The sequence below is a fragment of the Lonchura striata genome, chromosome 33 (assembly GCF_050655825.1).
Source record: "Lonchura striata isolate lonStrDom1 chromosome 33, ASM5065582v1, whole genome shotgun sequence".
NCBI classification, from domain to species: Eukaryota; Metazoa; Chordata; class Aves; order Passeriformes; family Estrildidae; genus Lonchura; species Lonchura striata.
The window spans coordinates 5,943,192-5,964,159 of record NC_140735.1 but is presented as its reverse complement, the minus strand read 5'-3'; the positions used below and the strand labels follow the sequence as shown (position 1 = coordinate 5,964,159).

The 20,968-nt window shown below is 54.2% G+C and overlaps 1 protein-coding gene across 1 annotated transcript; it reads left to right on the top strand.

The window, feature by feature from the left end:
- The first annotated feature begins 7,727 nt into the window (after positions 1-7,727).
- On the top strand, positions 7,728-12,607 carry LOC144247973 (uncharacterized). The gene has a single exon (XM_085564402.1). It carries the CDS (start codon positions 8,650-8,652, stop codon positions 11,659-11,661), a length of 3,012 nt encoding a protein of 1,003 aa, XP_085420528.1. The 5' UTR covers positions 7,728-8,649; the 3' UTR covers positions 11,662-12,607.
- Positions 12,608-20,968: the final 8,361 nt, after the last annotated feature.

Here is a 20,968-nt window from a genome sequence, read left to right as displayed (position 1 = left end):
ATTTAGTATTGGCGTGTGGCTCCAAATGCTGTAACTGTGCTCCTGGACATGAATGACAGTACCTTTCTTTGGGAAGGCAAACACATAGTCCTGCTGGTGGTGTTCACATGACTGCAAAGTGAAGGTAAAAGCCAGCAACAGCTTTCTGTTCTCACATGCTTTGTGTGGCAGCAATCCTTAGACATTCAATATTGGAGCTTGAATCCAAATGCCAGAACCCAGGCCCTCCAAGTGAATGACAGTACCTTTCCTAGAAAATGAAACTCCCAGTCCTAATGTTGGTGCCACAGATGATCATCTGCCTAGTAGAGAGACAAGTCAGCAAAACCTTTCTGTCCTGGAGTCTTTGTTTGGCAGCAATCCTTGGACATACTCAATATTGGAGGTGGTTTACAAAAGTTTTGACTCCTGAAATGGAATGACAGTGCTTTTGCATGGGAAGGAAAGCAGCTAGCCTCAGATTATAAACTGGAGAGGGGAGAAAAATGCCAGTGAGAGTTTCCTGCCCTAGTCTGTTTGGTGTGAGAGCAATGTCTAGAGCCCTAGATGTATTCAATACTGGAACTCGGCTCCAAATGCTGCAGCTAGGTTCTTCAACGTGAATGACAGCACCTATTCTTGTGAAGGGAAACACCTTGTCCGACTGACGGTGCTGCATATGATCATCTGCCAGGTGGAGGTGAAGGCCAGCAAAACGTTTTCATCCTAAAACACTGTGACTAGTGCTTTATTTTCCAAGGAAAAATATTGTCATTCCCTTTCGGGAGCACATATGAGGAATTTGGAAACCACCTCTACTAAGGAATATGTCCAAGGATTTCTCCAACAGAATAGGTGTCTTGAGAGATAGGTCTTGTTTGCCTTTTCCTTTCCTGGGCCAACAATCATCTGCAGCACTAACAGTAAGACTAGGTGTTTCTCCTTCCAAGGAAATGTGCTTTCATTCACTTTCTGAGCCCAACCTCCTAAATTTGGCGCTAAGCTCAAAATTTGGATCCATCCACGGATTGCTCCCACACAAAATGTTCCAGGACAGGAAGGTCTTTACTTCGCCCGGACAGCCTCTCATCTGCCCCTGAAACACTGGCTACCTGAGGCATCGTGGGCCCACTGAGCCAGAAATAACTCAGCCTTGTGTGGCCAGTCCAGACCCACCTGGGACACTTTAATCCTGGCAGGCCCCATCCCTCTGTCCATTGCTGTGATGCTCATCAGTGCCCGACTCCTGGGTACGTGAGCACCCACAGGAGGGACTTTCACAACCAGCTTGTCCCCTGGGCAGTGATGTCCTGCCCCAGCCCAGCAGCCCCAATGGGTTTCCCTTGTGCTGCCAATTGTCCTTTTTCCATTGTTCCAACCACCCCACAGAGCACTTGCCACCATCCATGAGTCAGAGCTGAGGTAGAGTTGGCCATTTCTCTCATTCAGCCATGTCCAAAGCTAGCTAGACGGCTTTAGGCTTTAAGCTCTGTAACGTGCCTGGAGCCACCTTGTCCTTCAGTGGCTTCCATAAGTTGCCATGTAGCATGTAGCATCCCATGAACTCTCCCACCTCGCTCCCAAGTCCTCAGCCCTGGCAACAGCAGTAACTGCTCACCACAGAGCCAGTCCTCCTGGGGGGAAAAGCAGTCTCGCATTTGGGTCTCTGTGTCAACTTCCCCTGTGCAACTTCCCCTGGTTTCTCCTTTCCCTGTCCCCTCACAGGATCGGTAGCCCTGGTGGCCACCCCCCTTTCCCTGGAGACCAAACCCTTCTGCCCAGCCCTTAGCCCTGTCCCCCACCCCTTCCCCTTCTCAAGCTGTCTCTTCCACGTGGTCCCCCTCTTTTACCTCGCTGAGCTCCCTTCAGCCACATGTGATATCCTCCACTGGAATAAAACCCTGCAAAAAGAGCAAAAAGAGCCTTTCTTGCCTCTGTCGCTGAGCCAGCTGTGGTGGGTGCTAAGTGAGGGTCTGACTGCATTGACTGAAGGTTATCTCAACTTGCTTTTCCGCAGGAGACAGATGATAGGCAGCAGCAACCACTACTCTAACACCCACATTTTCAATTGATGCACAACTGGGCCCTGACCTTGAGGCTTTACTGAGCCTTTTGGAAGTGTCTCCATTGGATCTCCTCTGGATTCTAAATCACTATCAGAGAGAAAAACCCCAATTTTCTGGGGGATTTCTCTGGGGGTGGCCGACAACCCTCGAAGCTTTGAGGACCAGTCTAATCAGCGAAACCTCCTCTGAAGAGTTTTTTCTGACACACCAAGGTGGCGAGTATAGCCTAGTGACAGTCACCTTTTTGTATTGTTTTCCCTTTTTTTTATCTCTTAGGAGGCAAAGGGGTTAATGGAGTAGGACTCCACACAGCAGCTTTCCATTTTTGATGCATCCCTACAATATGGCAGGAACCATCAGGAAAGAGAGAGTGATGCTTTTCATTTCCTGGTAGTCAGGGCCTCCCTAGCACGTGCCACCTTCACCTCTTCCCCTTCTGATGATAATCTGAAAATTTTGCCACAGGGCCAGTTTGTAATGACTTCCAAGATGACTTTCCCTTTGAACATCCCGTCCCAGCACTGGCAGTCGGGTGCCAGTGGGAGCTGTGCTTCAGTGCCAGTCCCTTCTGAAACAGATGGAACCTCCTCATAAGCTGCAGAGTGGTGTATGGGTATAGCTGGCCTCAGATCCTTTGTATCCCAGACTCAAGAACCATAAGGTGGTCCTCCAACTTCCCCAGGTCCCTTCTGCTGGAGGCTCCAGGGTGGACCATTCTCCCTGGCTGCAGTGTGGAGCATTTTTTCCATACCTTGTCCTCTCCTGACTGCTCCAACGGCTACTGTAAGGAAGAATCTCCTCTTTAATTTGTTCAAAAGCTTGTTGCTGTGAAAGACCCCACTTGAAATCAATCTTCTTTGATGTCTGTCATATGATAGAGAGGGTTTACAATCTGACTGTAACCTGGAATATGCATTTTCCAAAATACCACAGTGCCAGGAAAGCCTGTGTTTCCTTCCTGTGGGTCAGTGGGGATATGGCTGCTATTTTGTTGACCACATCCGCTGGAATCTGACAATGTCCATCTTGCTATTTTACTTCTAAAAACTGAATTTCTTGGGCAGGTCACTTGACTTTACCCTGTTTTATAGCAAAACCAGCCTTCAGGAGGATCTGAATCATCTTATCCTCTTTCTCAAAAGCTTTCTCTGCTGTGGCACCACTTTGCTGCCTTGGACTCCAGCTCACGCTGAAGTTCCAACACGTCCAGCATGGCAGCACTCAGTGATGGTGGGACTTCATTCAGGCCATGACAGTCCGCTGCCAGTGTCCACTCTCCACGGGACTCAGGCAGGGGCCATGTGGGGCTACTGAGGGGTGAGCGAGTCTTGCTGAGCACGCCCAGCTCTCCAGCGCCCGGATCAGCTCATGGACAGCCTCCTGAAGTTCCACTTGGTGCCATGTTGCCGATGGGACACTGCTGGGCTGGCCATCAGTACCTGCTGTTCTTCAACCCTCAGCAGTCCCACAGCAGAAGGGTCCTCTGAAAGACCAAACAAGAGATTCAGCTGTCTAAAGTTCTTCTTTATCCACAGCAGCTCTCCCAAAGCCCGGTGGTGTCCTTTTGGGTATTTGAAATACCTCTCCTGAGGTGATCTATGCCAAGGATACACGGAGCCTCTAGGCCAGTAACAACTGCATTTTTCTGCCACTCATGTCCAGTCAGGAGCACTTCAGCCCCCAGTATAGTCCCTGTTGGGACCCCCCTGTCATCCCAGAAACAGAGATGGATTCTGCCCCTGCATGATGGCATCAGGGTACATTATCCACCCATGTCAACTAAGGCCTTGTGCTCCTGTGGCTCTGCTGTGCCAGGCCATGGATCCACACAATCCAACAGACCCCATTGTCCTTTTCCCACACCTGGCTGGAGCCAGGGCCCCTCCAGCTCTGATCATGGTACTTGTTGCTCCCCTCTTGTAAATATGACCTGGAGGTTCCTTCCAGAGGGTCTGAAGTAACATCAGCCCTTCAATTCTACCTGAGGACTTGCCAAGTGGAAACTGAGTGGCATTTTTCCTTAAAGAGTTTTCTGACTGCAAGAACACTTTGAGACTTCTATGAGACTGAACCTTGTGACACCCCTGTGAGACCCTCATGAGACCCCCTTGAGAGACCCTTGTGTGAGAGACCTCAGGTGTCCTCCAGGTACCCCAGGAGGCACCAGAGGGCATAAGCCCCCAGGAAGGGCAGGTAGAAGTAGCGGTGCTCAAGGACAATGGTGACAGTGATGGAAATGGCACTGCACAACCAGCTGAAGGCCCTGAACTGCAGCACAATGAGCCTGTGCCCCACAGGTGACTTGTAGGGGTACATCACCTGACCAGGGTCAAAAAACTGCCTCTCCCTCCAAAGACAAACTCCACAAAGCAAACACCATCCAAATACCCCATATCCCTTCAAATGCCTCCCATATTCCCCAAATACAGCTGGGCACATGGGTCTCACCTGAACCTCAATTATAAAGCACCTCATGGTGGTCAAAGAACTGCCCCCCAAAATGTACCTCCTTGTGGGCAAAGAACTGCCCCTGCATCCCAAAATACCCCCCAAATAACCCACAAACCCTATGTATACAGCAAAAATACAGGTGGGTGTAGGGGTCTCACCTGGGCCTTGTAGGCGAGCAGGGTGATATGGGTGACACTGTACAGGGTGATGTTCATGGAGAGCTGGATGGAGTTCCCCAGTCTAATGAGATCTCTGAAAGCACCAACCCTCTGGGTGCCCCATAGAGACCCCCAAACTACCACCCAGACCCCCTGCAAATGTTCTATAGGGACCCCTGACTGCCCCATAGTGACCCACAGCTGCCCCCGTGCTCCCCAGTCACCTCCCCATACCCTCCGTGGTACCTGTGATGGAAAAGCACTTGCCCAGCAGGATGAGCACAAGGAGGAAGATGAGGAAGCTGATGGGGTGGAGGAAGCAGCCAGCATGGGGGTATGGGGAGGGCTGGGCACCCCCTTCATCACATCCCCGACACGAGGGTCTGTGCACCCCTACACCTCCTGTACTCCCCCAAGCCCCTCATTAACTCCCATGACTTCAAAGTGCCTCTGTGCTCCCCCATATCCCCTATACTTTGCTGGGAAAGCCCCCCAAAACCACCCAGAACCCCCAGCCCCATCAAATCTCAATATGCCACTTGGACCTTGAACCTCCCAGTCTCTGAAGATCCCCCAAATCCCAATGTAACTTCCCCAGAGCCCGATGCTCTCCAGTCCCTGCAGCTGCTGCTGGACCCCACAAACCTGCCCATAGCCCCACAGGCTCCCCCTTCATGCTCCATGCTGGCAGCCACCATGAGCCTCTTCAGGTGGTGTGGAGCGGCTGCCACCCTAGACAGGTCTGGGGGGACTGGAGGGGTGAGCACAGGATCTCTCAGAGCACTGCCTCCCCCAGGCCCCCTTGAAGCTCAGATCTCCCCCAGCTGCTCGCTGATGAGTAACGTGAGGATGATGATGGGGACGAGGGTGATGTCTGTCTCCAGAACACCTGGGGAAGGTGGGGGGCACGGTGAGAAGGGCTTCACTCCATGAAGCCCCCAATACCCACCAGGGTATCCACAGATGACCCCTGCATTGCAGCCCCACCACAATTCCCCATGTACCCCAACCCCTTTAGCTTCCTCTCACCTCAATAACCTCAAATATATCCCCCATACTGATGCACCCCAATCCTCACAAACCCCCAAACCCCTAAACAGTCCCCCAGACCCTCATATACATCGCCATCTCAAAGTGCCCCAATCCCTGCAGCCCCCCAGACCACCATAACTCCCCATGTAGCCCCAGACCCTGATGTACACCAACCCCTCATCCCCTCCAGAGCCCAATAAGCCTCCTCAGACCCCCATAACCCCCAATATACCCCCCTGATCTCGATGCACACCAGTCCCCCTTGCACGGCCTTTCCCCGGCCGCGGCCGCACCGAACTCATCAGCCGAGAGGTGCCGCGCCCGGCAGGAATCCCCGGTGCTCAGCACCATCTCGTACTCCAGCTCCAGCCCATGGCCCGGGGGGCCGAGGCCTTCCTGGGCTCAGATGTGGGGTGCTCGCCCCGCGTTCGCTGAGGACTCCGCACCACCAGCGCTCGGGTCGGGGCGGAAGCTGCAGCCCCGGCACAGCGCAGTCCCTGCAGCCCCGCCCGCCCGCCCCCCATCATTGCCCCGTGCACCCCGGTCCCTGCAGCCCCCCAATCCCCCGAGCCCGCCCGTAACCCCCCGGCCGAAATGCGCCCCCCGTTCTGACGGACCCCCACTCTCCCGGCGCCCCCGTTCCCGACAGGGCCCCGCCCTCAGCCTCGGCCCCGCCCCTCCCGCAGGCCCCGCCCAGCCCCGCTGCTGCGCGGGCCCCGCCCCTGCAGGCCCCGCCCGGGTGACGTCATTGGGCAGGCCACGCCCCCAGATCAGGCCACGCCCCCTGCGCCGCAGCGGGGCCGCGACTCTGTCCCAGTACAGACCAGTACAGACCAGTACAGACCAGTACAGCCCAGTACAGTCCAGTATAGACCAGTACAGACCAGTACAGACCAGTATAGACCAGTACAGACCAGTACAGACCAGTACAGACCAGTACAGACCAGTACAGACCAGTACAGACCAGTACAGCCCAGTACAGTCCAGTATAGACCAGTACAGACCAGTACAGACCAGTACAGACCAGTATAGACCAGTACAGACCAGTACAGACCAGTACAGACCAGTACAGACCAGTATAGGCCAGTACAGACCAGTAAAGACCAGTACAGACCAGTACGGACCAGTACAGACCAGTACAGACCAGTATAGGCCAGTACAGACCAGTACAGACCAGTACAGACCAGTACAGACCAGTATAGGCCAGTACAGACCAGTACAGACCAGTACAGACCAGTACAGAGCAGTACGGACCAGTACAGACCAGTATAGACCAGTACAGCCCAGTACAGCCCAGTACAGAGCAGTATAGACCAGTATAGACTGGTACAGAGTGTGAGAAACTGCATTGACTTGTTTGTTCATCAAAAGTATGAAATTAGGATAAAAGGGGGGGAAGTCGGGACATGGAATTTGCAGGCTTGACTGGTAACCACAAACAAAGATTGTGAAAGATTTTGCAGGACTGGCTGGAACTGATAACCGCAGTGGACACCCATTGTTGCTGAAAACTGATAAACCGCAGTGGAAGGAGACACACCACCCTACTTGTGCAACCCATTGTTCCTGGGACTGATAACCACGGTGGAACGAGACTCATCACCCCCACTTATGCAAGGTAAAAAGGGACTGAAGAGAAGGAAAGGTTGTCAGCTTTTGGCGGAGCCAGGCTCACAGCTGAACCCAGCGCTGTTTTGCTTGCTATCGCTTGCTGTAATTAATAAAACTATTAATTGATCTTAACAGGCTGAATCAAATTATTCGCCTCAACTTATAACACAGAACAGTACAGAGCAGTACAGACCAGTACAGACCAGTAAAGACCAGTCCAGACCAGTACAGAGCAGTATAGACCAGTACAGACCAGTACAGACCAGTACAACCCAGTAAAGACCAATACAGACCAGTAGAGCCCATTAGAGCTCAGTACAGACCAGTACAGACCAGTACAGCCCAGTACAGACCATTACAGCCCAGTACAGGCCAGTACTGCCCAGTACAGCCCAGTACAGACCAGTACCGCCCAGTACAGCCCAGTACAGCCCACTAGCAGCCTTTAGAGTCCAGGATAACTCAGTACAACTGGCACAGCCCACTATAGACCAATATAGTACAGTATAGCCCAGTATAAGAAAGTAGAACCCAGTACAGCCCAGTATTTTCCCCGAAGGAACCAAAACCAGCTGGTTCAGTCTGAGGAAGGGGAAGAGGAACCAAGAGCAGCACGTGGCAGCAGGGGGACGGCGCGGCCGGGGCGAAGAGGCTTGGGTGTCCCAGGGGCCCCCCAGACTCCGGGAGTCTGCACCGAGGCGGGGTGACCCAGCTGTGTAGACTCGTAGCCCTGCCAGCCCCTTGGGGACCCCTAAATCCGTCTGGGCAGGGGCCTCCCCCACCTACGTCACTGGGAGGTGGGTGGGGCAGTGGTGACAAAAAGCGATACCCCAAACTTCCCGTTTCTAACCCCAAAATCACCCAAAGCAGAGGCAGTGGCACGGTGGGAACTTGACGGGGAGCAGGGGGGTGCCCAAAATCCGTGGGGGGCAAGGGGTCCTTGGGGTGTGTGGAGGTTCTTTGGCCCTAGGGGAGGTCCCTGGGCTCTGGTGGGGGTCCCTGGAGTGTGTCTGCCTGGGCTGTGGATGGGGGTGGGGGGGTCCTCTGGGCCCTGACGGGAGTCCCTGGAGTATGTATGTGATTCCCTGGGGTGGGGATGAGGAGTCCTTGGACACAGAGTGGGAGTCCCGGTGTTCTGTTTGGGTCTCTGGGGTGTGGATCGGGGGTCCCTGGGCCCTGAGTTGGGTCTTTGGGATGCTGGTGGGGTCTCTGGTTCACAAGGGGATCCCTAGGGTGGTGGGGATCCCTGAGCCCCAAGTGTGGGCCTTGAGCGTGGTCTCTGTGGTACCAAGGACATGCTTCCTCCTCCTCTCTCTCCCACTGCATCCAGGATCTCTGCAGGGTGAGTCAGGATGTGCACCCCGCTGCTGGTGACACTGGTGACACTGGTGGTGGTGCCTGCAGGGGTCTCTCCCTATGGCTTCTGCAACTGCATCCAGGCACCGCGGGACCCTGGTCTGTTCCGCTGCATCCAGCGCTTCCTGAGCACCGTGGGGGCTGCAGTGGGCGACCTCCCCTCCACTGCCACATTCCTCAACCTCTCTGTCAATATCTTGCGCCAGGTGCCCCCTGGTGCCTTTGCCCACCTGCCGCAGCTCTACACCCTTGATCTGACCCACAACCAGCTGGAACGCCTGGCCCCAGGGGCTTTCTGGGGGCTGTCAGCACTGGTGCACCTAGACCTGGCCCACAACAAGGTGTCAGTGCTGGCCACGGGTGTGTACTCTGGGCTGGGAAATCTGAGCACGCTGCGGCTGGACCACAATCCGCTACAGAAAGTGGCCCCCAGAGCTTTCCAGCCACTGGCCGCACTCACCACGCTCTGGCTGTGGGATGGCCGGCTCCAAGCACTGGAGCCCGTGGCCATGGCTGTGGGGAATCTGACGCACCTAGACCTGCTCGACCTGTGTGTAAACATGCTGTCGACACTGGGCCCGGGGCTGCCACCCACGCTGAGGGTCTTGCACCTCTGCAACAACTCCCTGGGAGCTCTTTCAGGGGCCACCCCTGGGGTGATGCCCTCAGGGCTGCGTGAGCTTGACCTGTCCTACAACAACATTTCAGACCCTGCACCACTCGCTCACCTGTGCCTGAGCAACCTGACATACCTGCACCTGGCTGGGAACCCGCTGGACGTAGTGCAGCTGCTGCGTGTGCCTGGAATCTCCCCGCACCAGGTGGACGTGTCAGGGCTACAGGTAGGCACGAGCGGCCTGGAATACCTGTTCCAGCAGCTGAGAGGACAGCAGCTGCAGAGGCTGCAGCTGCAGCGCATGGGGCTCACAGCAATGCCCGATGGGGCTCTGGCCGAGTGTCCGGTGCTGGGTGCCCTGGATTTATCTGGCAACCGGCTGCGGCACCTGGGCTGCGTAGGGCGGCTGCTGAACCAGGCACAGCGCGCAGAGCTGAGCGAGCTGGTGGCTGAGCACAACTTGCTGCAGCGGCTGCCATCGTGCAACGGGTCCCCAGTTCTGCGGCAGCTGCACAACATGTCCCTGCGCTTCAACCGCATCCTGGTGGCTGGTGCGGGTGCTTTTGACAATGCACCGGCGCTGCGGCAGCTGCGGCTGGATGTGAATGGGCTGGCACGGCTGGACCGCGCAGCGCTGCGTGGACTCCACGACCTGCGGCACCTACGCCTTGACAACAACCTGCTCACTGACCTCCTGCCCGGCTCCTTTGCTGACCTGCACCAGCTGGGAGACCTCAACCTGCGCAACAACCGCGTGGCCGTGCTCTTCCCTGGCGCCTTCAAGGGGCTTGACCAGCTGCAGACGCTTGACCTGGGTGGGAACAACCTGCAGCACTTGGCAGCCAAGGCATTCCAGGGCCTCCCGCGGCTTTGCCGACTTTACCTGGACCACAACCGGCTGCTGGAGGTGAGAGCGGCCGCGTTCCAGCCGGTGCAGCTGACGCTGGGTGTGCTGGACCTGCATGCCAACGCGCTGCACTACCTGAGCCGACATCTGCGGCAGCTGCCGCCTTTCCGCTACCTGCATAACCTCTATGACCTGAATCTGCAGGCACAGCAGCCATATGGGATGCGTGTAGTCCCACAACGTTTCTTCCAGGGCCTCGGTGCCTTGCGCTCACTCTCTCTGGCACAGAACTCACTCTCGGCCATCCCTGACGATGCCTTCGATGACCTGGCACAGCTGCGGAACCTGACGCTGGCTGACAGCAACGGCGGGATGGGCCACCTGCCTGCCGGCGTCTTCAAGAACCTGAGCCAGCTGCGCAGCCTGAACCTGGAGAGTGCAGGACTGCGCAGCCTTGGCCCCGAGGTCTTCGGCAACCTAACACGACTACAGGAGCTGCACCTGGCCAAGAATGAGCTGCGTACATTGGATGTGACTCTGGCCACCCGCCTCCCCACCCTGCGCTATCTGGACCTGCGCAAGTGCCCGCTGAGTTGCAGCTGTGCCAATGCCTGGCTGCCTGCCTGGCTGGAAGGTGGGCCCGTGCAGGTGGTCTACCTGTATAACTACACCTGCGGTGAGACGGGTGGGGCCTCCACGTACCTGCACTCCTTTGACACACGCGTGTGCTACCTGGACATGGGGCGGTACCTGTTTGCAGGGACAGCACCAGCCGTGCTGCTGCTGCTAGTGCTGCCACTGCTGTACCACCGTGGGTACTGGCGGTTGCGCTACCAGCTGTTCCTGCTGCACGCGTGGGCACGTGGGCACTGGCGGCGGGAGCAGCGGCGCTACACCTACGACACCTTTGTGTCCTACAACTCTGGGGATGAGCGGTGGGTGCTGGAGGAGTTGGTGCCTGAGCTGGAGCGCGGAGCCCTGCGGCTCTGCCTGCACCACCGTGACTTTCGCCCCGGCCGCGCCATAGTGGACAACATCGTGGACGCTGTGTACAACAGCCGGCACACGGTGTGCGTGGTGAGCCGCGGGTACCTGCGCAGCGAGTGGTGCTCACTGGAGATCCAGATGGCCAGCTATCGCCTCTTTGATGAGCTGCGCGATGTCCTCGTCCTCATCTTCCTCGAGGACATCCCCGAGGCCGAGCTCTCGGCCTTCCACCGCATGCGCCGTGTGCTGCTGCGGTGCACACACCTGCGCTGGCCCTCCGAGCTCCCTGCGCGGCCCCTCTTCTGGGCAAAGCTCAGGTGTGCCCTCAGTGCGGGGCAGGAGGAGGAGGACAGGGAGGAAGGGTGCCCTGACAGGACCAGAACCACTGTGGAGGTTCCCTCTCAGAAAAGCAGTTTTCTGCCCCAAAATCACTGGCTTTTCTCTTGGAATTATGCTCTGAACAGTGGGGATGAAGGTAACAAGAAGGAGGAGGAGGCAGAGAAGGAGGAGGTTGGGGAGGAGGAAAAAGGTTGCCAGGAGAGAGAGAAGCTGCTCTAGAGCGACCTCACTCTGGTGTAATGGGGATCGCCAGGGACATTCACAATCAAAAAAATGTGGTTTTGTCCCAAAATCCCTGGTTATCCTCTGAGAAATGTGCAGTTGGAACAATGGCAATAAGGAAAAGAGGGGGCAAGATGGATCTCAGTGTTCAGATGCAGCAAATGCTTCATCACTCAGTTGCTTTTCCCAGCAGGAGAGCCTGGGGACAATGGAATCAAGGGGCCATTGCTCCACTGCAAGGACTCTGGGAATTGAGGGAACAATTGTCACACTGTGGTGCCCATGGAGCCAAGGGTCCCTGGTGACACTGCAGGATCTTGTGTCACCAGGGCTCCATCATGACACTGCAGCACCAAGGAATTCATTGTGGCACCCAGAGGCCTCATGGAACCTTTTTTTTTGACCCACCAAATGGAGGTTGTCTTTACCGCTCCTTTTGCCATTAATGTATTTATAAAAACATTTTTATTCTCCTTCACATAAGTGGCCTGGTTAAGTTGTAATTGAGCTTTTACCTCTCTATTTTGCTTTCTGCATGACCTAATAACATTCTTAAGCATGTCCTGAGTTTCCTGGTCCTCCCTCCCAAGGTGATGCACCCTAATTTTTCCCCTGAGTTCCTGGAAAAAGCTCCATGACCTGCCAGGCCATTTTTTTTCCTTGCTAGCTCACTTTTTGGCACAGAGGGACAGGCTGTTGCTGTTCCTTCAACATTTCTTTCTTGAACTGTGTCCATCCTTCCTGGAATCCTTGGTTTTTAAGGGCTGTTTCCTTTTAAAACATCAGTACCTGATTTGGTACTCCCCAAATCAATCCTGAATAGGCCAAAGTCTGCTCTCTGTAACTCCAGGGTAGAAGATTTATTGATGGCCCTCCTTTCACAGACTATTTAAAAACTCAGTAATTTCCTGGCCCCTGTGCCCCAAACAGTCTCTGACCACCACATCTCCCACCAGCCCTTCCCTGTCTGTGACCAGCAGAAGACAGAGCTTTCCTTGGCAGTGGGAAGAGAAGGAAACCTGCCCAAAGCACAGCTTGGAAGCTTCAGCCTGGAGCTGAGGAGGAAGAAAAGTCCCTGCCAGGGTAGAATTTTGGTGCTGGTGGTGTCCCAGCATGGGGCTGGGGCATGGGCTGGCTCTGTGTGCCAGGAGCCGGCAGCGCCGGGTGCAGGCAGCCCAGGGAGGGCACAGAAACGCTGGGTGAGAAATGCTGGGGCACAGCGAGATGGGCGAGTGCAGCCGGCCAGGGCACAGGAGCAGCGCGCACAGGGGGCACAGCCCCAGGACAGATGGGCAGGGCTGGGCAGGGCTGGCAGGGCCAGAGGCACCCAGGCCTTTGTCCCTGGGCTCGGGCAGCGCCTCGGGAGCCCCACAGAAGGAACTTCCCTGTGAGGGGCTGCACTTTGCTTCTCTGTGAAAAATGCATATTTTATGATTGGCTTTTCGCAAATGTTACAATGAATATTATATGTGTCATGTTAGAAAGTTATGCTGTATTAATTTCTTACATAGTGAGTTAAATGTAGCTTTAGGTTACAACATAATGTTAAAATAGAAACTCTGTGATATAGGATTTGTTAAAAGCTCAAGCAGGAAGATGAGATAATCAAGAAACTCCTCACACAGAGATGTCAGCGAAGGGGGCCCATAAAAAGTCACAGCCTCCTTATCAGAAAAGACAAACATTCTTCCACCTTCTCTCCATCTTTGTGGAACCAACAGGATTAAGGAGAAGAAGTTGACAAAAAGCAGAAATGTTCTTAATTTGCAAGGAATTTATGCATCATGGATGAGATATATGAATATGCAACAGGCTGTTGCTTGTAACATTATTCCTTTGTTCACAAGGCATGCTTTTTGCGATTTAGTGTCTGAGAGCACCTGGACATCCATAATTCTTTGCTTTTTATTGTCTTGTAATTGTCCTAACTCTAAACTTCATTACTGTAATTGTATTATTATTATTTTTATAACCATTTTATTAGTATTAAACTTTTAAAATTTTAAAAACCAAGTGATTGGCATTTTTCACATTCTCCCTCGCCCTCCCTGAGGAGGCTGGCAGGGGCTGCAGGTTTATGGCATTTGTCCTTGCTGCCCCTCACATCCCCCTGCCCCACAAACAGCCCCGAGCCACCCGTCAGGGACGGGCCCTGCTGTGCCAGGCTGGGCTCAGGGCTTGGCCTTTCTGCTTCCCCCAGCCAGCCCAGGCCTTGCTCAGCATTGCAGTTCCCTGCTCTGAGCCTTGGGCTCCCTGCAGTCCTGGCCTCCAGGATCTGCTCTCTCCAGTGCCTGGGGAGCCTTTGGCAGTCCCTGCCCTCACTGGGGACCAGGGATTCTCCGAGCAACTTGGAGTTTTGCTTCTGACTCCTTCAGCAGCTTCTTCATCCTTCTCTCAGTGCCTGAGGCTCCTGGACCCAGCCCCACATCCACCCTGGGGATCCTTAAAATACAGAAAGCCCTCAGGAGCTCTTTGTCTTCCTTCCATTGTCTTCAAGTCTCCAGGGATTGTGCAGTTTGCAGTTCTGTTCAGGAGGGAAACTTCAAAATCCACCTCCTGATTTTTATTTTTTAATCACATGAATATTCTTTTATTTTTCTGTTCAGAGAAGAGTTGATAGAATCATTTCCCAGGTGATCTTGATGCTCAATGGCTCCTTAGCAGGGCTGGGCATGGAGAAGAATGAGCTCCTTGAGGGCTGACCCTGTTTGGACAAGCTGCTCCTCACTCCCAGCCTCACCATGTCTGACAGGGCCTGCTTAAGACTGACAGCCCAAAGCATTAAAAAATTGTGCATTTTTCTTTATAAATAAAGGTTAATTAATAAATACAGTTATAATTATTTTTTCTTATGTCTAATAATATTATTCTGTATCTTTAACACGTATTTTTTAAAATTTATACAAAAAATGTATATGTTTTAGGAAACAAAAAATTTTTTGGTCATGGGTTCTAAGTATCACAATTCCCTTCATTAATTCATTGACCACTTTCAGCTATTGATTTTGCCCTCTGCGCTATAACTCCTGTTTTTAAGCTTTTTGTCGTTTTTTGTATTATTTTCTCAGACAGGGTAAAAGGGGCCACTTTGGGGTCCATGGAGACATTTCTGGGGCACATTTGGGGCAGTTTTGTGTCTGGGGAGGGAATTCAGAGAGAACTTGAGGGTCTGGAGGACACCTGGGGGAGCCGGGCGGGCACTTGGAGGGGCACTCAGGGATCCTGAGGGGCAGTTCGGGGTCCGGGGGAGCACTCGGGGGTCCAGGGGGGCCCTGGAGGTCAGGGAGGGGAATTTGGGGCCCTTCGGGGTCCGGGGGAGACCAGGGGGGCTCGGGCGGGCCTCGCTGGGCGCGGGGGCTGACGGGAGTTGTAGGCGCGGGTACAATGGAGTGTAACGAGACCGCGGAGCATCACGGGAGTTCCAGGCTCGGTGACAGCGGCTCTCGCTGGGGCGCGGGGCATGACGGGAGATGAAGTCACGGTTGGAACAGTGCTGGGCGTGCGCCGCGGAGCATGATGGGAGCTGTAGTCCCGGAAGTGCCTCGGACGCGGTGTTTGCGGACCGGGAATGCACTCGGGGGACACTTTTGCGTCCGAGCCACGACGTGAGGTCCTCGGGGGCTCTGGAGCACTCGGGGGGAGCTTGGGGAGATTTAACCGGGTTCCTTAGAGCGCAGGGCGCAGCAGGAATTTTAGGCGCGGAACTGTGTTCTGAGGGGCTCTGGGGCCGCGGGGGATGAGAGGAGAGGAATTCCCAGAAGTGGCTGTACCGGGCATCTGTGGGGCTGGGAGCACTCAGGGGATCCTAGGACGCTTTTGGGGGGTCCCGAATGGGCGCTGAGGGGCACTTGGTGATCCCGGAGGGTCTGGGGGGCACTTACGGGACAAATGGGGGCGGTACCGGGGGTTCTGTGGAGCGCGGGGCATGACGGGCGTTGTAGTCCCGGCCCCAATGAGGCTCTATTGGTTTGCTGGGCATGATGGGAGATGTAGGCAAAAGGAAAGATGGCGCTGACTGTAGGCACCGCCCCCAAAGCCACGATCCCTGGCGCTGATTGGTTGGATGCTGTGATGGGCGGGAGCCTCGGCCAATGGGAGGGGACGGGAACAGCCCCTTGAACCCCTCCAGTCCCTCCCAGTACAGCCCAGTACAGTCCCAGTGCCCCTCCAGTCCCTCCCAGTACAGCCCAGTTCATCCCCAGTACAGCCCAGTACAGCACCAGTGCCCCTCCAGTCCCTCCCAGCACAGCCCAGTCCCTCCCAATACACCTGAGTTCATTCCCAGGCCCTCCCAGTTCCTCCCATGTCATCTACAATATGCCCCAGTGTTGCCCAGTCTTCCCCACAATGTTCCCTGTTTGTCCCAGTATCCCCCAGTTTCACTCCTGTTTCACACCCAGTATGTACCAGTGTGTCCCAGTGTACCCCCGCAGTCCATCCCAGTCCACCCAGATTCCCCCTCAGCATTCCTCATGTTCCCCGGCTGTCCCAGATCCCCACAGTATCACTCCCAGTATGTCCCAGTGTCTCCCACAGCATTCCCAGTGTCCCCCAGTATGTCCCAGTCCTCCCCAGTGTTTCCAAGGACAGTTTAATTTCTCTGGATTGCTGTGGCAGCCAAACCCAGCAGTGGGGTCAGTGCAGTGCCCATGGCCACAGCTCCTTGCAGTGCCCAGTGCAGCTGGGGCTGATGATCCACCCTCACAGCTGGCCCAGGGCTGGTCTGGATGGTTTTGGTGGCACCTTGGGCTGGCACACACCTGAGGAGGGTGTCTGTTTTCATGGGGAAACTCAGGAGTTTTAGATTGCTTCAAACATAGAAAAAGGGAAAGCCCCTCTTAGGCTGGGTGCAGCCAGCTCTGCGAGCACAGCAGGTCCCAGGTGAGTGAGGACAGACAGGATGGGCTGGGGCAATGTGGAGCAAGGTTGTCCACGCTGGGCCAGAGCTCAGGGCACAGCTTGTCTGAGCAGGCCAGAGCTCCTGAGGGGAGACTCTGGCTCAATATCAATCACAGAATGCTGAAATCACCTCTGAGCCTCTGATCTAAAGAGAAGTGTAATAAAATACACCCTTTAAAACAGGAATGTGTATTTCTTACAAGCACTTTGAAATCTTTCTCCACAACTGGAATAGGAAAATTTTAATGACCCTCTCAGGGCTTTGGTGTTGTTTACATCAGACTCAGTCCCTGAATGTGTCTTCAAAAACCTTCTCAAGAACTCAAAATTAAAACTTCAGAGCTTCTTGAAGTTTTAATGGGTCCCATTGAGGGACAGGACTGAGAAAGTGTCCCCAGGTTCCAGTCAGAGCAGAACACTGGAGGCAGTGATGACAGCTGGGACAGGCAAGGCAAAGGTGTCTCTGGTGCTGAGCAAACCTGGATGTGTTTCAGGAATGCAAAGGGCCCAGGCCTGAGCCCCAGCCCCTGGCAAGGCAGATCCTGTCCCTCCCTCATTGCTCAGGGCTCTTCCCGGGATGGGCACTGGCATGTGGGGATGTGTAATGCCAAGGGCAGGACCATGGGGCGGCCCTGCCAGGCTGCTGAGCAGGGACAAGGAGGCACTGAGGCCCCAGGGCTGCAAGGGTCCCTTGTCCCCTCGTGGCCTCAGGCCCAGGGCCAGCAGCCACGGCCAAAGGGCTGCACAGGTTGGCTCTGTCAGGGCCTTGCAGCTGCTGCACATCCCTGAGGCCTCTGCAGCCCAGGCTGTCCCACGGTGTCCCTGCCCTGCGCCTCTGTCCCTGCAGGCTGTTGTCACCCCCGGCTGCCCCACCTCGCTGGCCCTTCCTTTGCTGGCAGCTCTGCCTCCTGCTGCCCCTGCCTGGCCACACAAAGCCTTGGGCTGATACCCAAAGAGTTAATTCCATCTTTACCCTGCCTGTGAACTTCCAACAGAGGAACAAGGCGTGCAGGGGCTGCTTTCCCAGCAGGGATGGCTGGAAGATAAGACATCTGGCTCAAGGGTGCAGTGACAGAGAAAACAAGGACTGAATCTGGGAACTTGGGGTGGGTTTAATGGAACTGGGTAAATCGTAATTGGCATTTAGGAACTTTATGGAAGCCACACACTGGTAAAATTACATGTCTGCATCAGATCAGGAGTTATCCCTCACTAGGCCTCAGGCCTGAATAAATTATACCCTCTGAAATAGCAAATTAGTGTTAAGGAGCCTCATTGTGATATTTCCGAGATTTGGTGACAGCGGGGCCTCACAGAACCCAGGACTCAGCTGTGACACTGCCCAAACTCATGGAACAAAGGGTCCATGGTGACACCGCAGAACCCCATGGAACCAAAATCCATTTTGGCACATTGGGGCCACATTGAACCAATGGTTCATTGTGATAGTGCAGATCCAAGGAGATCATTGTGACACTGAGAAACCTCTGGGAACCAAGGGGACACTCTGACACAGCAAAGCCTCGTGGAACCAAGGGTCCCTTGTTAAACTGTGTGGCCTCATGGAACCATGAGCCATTGTGACACAGCGTGGCCACACGGAGCCAAGGGGCCACTGTGACACTGCAGATCCAGGGAGACCATTGTGACTGAGGAACCTCATGGAACCAAGAGTCCATTGTTCCACTGTGGGGCTCTGTGGAACCAAGGGGAGCACAGTGACATTGCGAGGCCTCATGGAACAATGGAGACTATCCTGACACTTTGGGACACACTGGAACTAAGGGACCATTAGAGCATGGCAGGCCCTCATGGAATCAAGGGGACTACAGTGAACACTGTCGGGGTCCATGGGATGAAGGGTCCATTCTGACTCCACGGGACAAAGGATGCCATTGTGACACTCTGGGGCATCATGGAACCAAAGGTCCCTTGTGACACAGCAGGGCCTCATGGAACCATGGAGGCCATTTTGACACTTTGAGGCCTGTGAAACCAAAGGGCCACTGTGGCACTTCAGGGCCTCTTGGAGCCAAAGGGACCATAGTGACACTGTGGGGCTCAGTGAAACCAATGGTCTGTTGTGACACTGCAGGGCCTCATGGAACCATGGAGACCATTTCTACAGTTTTAGGCCTTGTGAAACCAAAGGACCTCTGTGGCACGTCAGAGCCTCATGGAGCCAAGGGCTCTGGGCTTTCTTTCCAATGGAAAAGAACTGCCCTTCACATTCAAGCACCCATGGCCAAAATGGGATTCTCCCCTCAAAATTCCCAATATCCAGGGATTGCTCCCAAACAAAAGCTGCCATTACAAACAAGTCTTTTTGACATTGTCTTCCTGAGAGCTGGCTCTCCCCTTGCTTCAAACACTGGGGATCTGTGCTTTTCTTCCTGTGGAAAAGAACCGTCCCTTCTGCACAGGCAACTATGGCCAAAATTGACACTTTTCCTCCAAAATTCCCTATATGCAAGGGTTCTCCCAGACAAAATCTGCCAGGACAGACAGCCCTGGCTGGCCTTGGCCTCTGGTGGTCACCTCCCGTTTCAAGGAAGCCTTGAGGAAAGTATTTGAACAGGTTTGACTGCTGCAACATCAATGAGCCTCTTGTCCTCTGAAAAACTCAGATGCTCTTCTGATCATATGTGTCTTTTCTTTATCATTGTGTGTTATGCATGAAATATTATTTTCAGCTAAAAAATAGTATTCTTCTTACTTTACCAGTGTTTTCAGACACAAAACAGCTCATCTACATATGGATCCAGGTCACCTGTACAAGCAAAGACAATGAAGAATGCAGCAGGAATGATTTGTCTCTGCTCCCATCTGTCACATCTCTGGAGCTGGAGGTGCAGCCCCAGACCTTGGGAGGGCTCAAGGGCTCACCAGCTCAGCTCCCACACAGAGAACTTGCCGACCATGTTCTGCTGTCCTTGGCCCCTGCCCGCTCAGCCAGGCTGAGATGGACACTGATGGTTTCTGTGCCAGGCTCTCCCAGCCCGGCCCAGCTCCCTGCCAGCTCTGCCAGCTGCCCTGAGCTCTGGGCAGCACCAAGGGCCTCTCCCCAGCACAGCCCAGCCGGCTCTGGCCCCACAGCTCTGCTCAGCCCTGGCTGCTCTGGGCACTGCCCCACGGCCTCAGCCCCTGCCAAGGGCACAGCAGCAGCTGCAGCTCAGCCAGGACTCAGCCCCACCATGGGGGAAGGGGCTTGGCCAAGGCCAAAGGAGCTCCCTGGGTGTCCTGCTCCCCTCTGCCTGAGGTGCTGAGAGGTCTGCAGCCCCTCCTGCCATCCCATCTGCCCAGGCCAGCACAAGAGCCCCGGCCCTGGGGCCCTCCAGAGCTGCTCCTGCTCCAGGCCCAGGGCGCATCCCAGAGCTGGGGCAGCCCCAAAGCTGAGCCCATTTCTGCTCATTCCTGCTCTGATGGGGATGCATCCTCAGCCACTTGGGGCTTGCTGATGAATTTTCCTACTCCAGAGGCCTCTTCTTTCTTGAGCTCTTCAGTATAGAAATTCAGTGACAAAGGCTCATTCATATTTCTTCAAAACACCCAAACATGACAAGCCCATGGAAATAATTCAAGTCTTCAATTCTTCAGTGGTTAATTAGACAGATTGCACAAGTGTATTCAAAGTCAACCCACTATACTGAAAAGGGTACAGAGGGAATTGTTTTGTCCTGTATACTTTTCTTATTTACAGATTGATATCATCAATCCCCAGTTGATATGGATCCCCAGCATCTCCTAATCCATGTTTAGTAGGTATGAAAATCAAGACCCCTTGTTGCTGACAATCTGAAGAGGGTCCCATGGAGAACCAGCTGGAGTAATGACACCCAAATCAATACGGCTAGATGTCATCCTCCTTTATTGTCTATTTTCTTCATGTTTTATGCCTTTATCGCCTTACATAATATAATAGCAAATTAACATTCATTGCTTAACATAATATATGAAATTATGTTATGGTAACCAATGAATATTTATTTGCTATTGTCACTTATAGATTGGCTGTTATTCTACAAGCATCTGATCAGGTTATAATATGTGATAGTTTTCATATACTACTCAGCAACCAGCATTGGCTATTGTGTTTGTACAAGGCTTATTGTCTTTTCAAGGATGTCCTAAGTACTTTAAAGTAACTAAAATAACTCAGTAATCTGCAGGCCAGGGTTGTCCAGCTCCTGCAAAGGAATAGCATCAAGGATAGCATGTCCTTGTTCCATGAGAAATTCCTCGACACCTTGTGGATCCAAGGATCCTTTGTGATCCTCCAGATCCTCATGGAACCAAGGGTACAGAGGACCCCCCAAGCCCCATCCACAGCCAAGGCAGACACACTCCAGGGACCCCCACCAGAGCCCAGGGACCTCCCCTAGGGCCAAAGAACCTCCACACACCC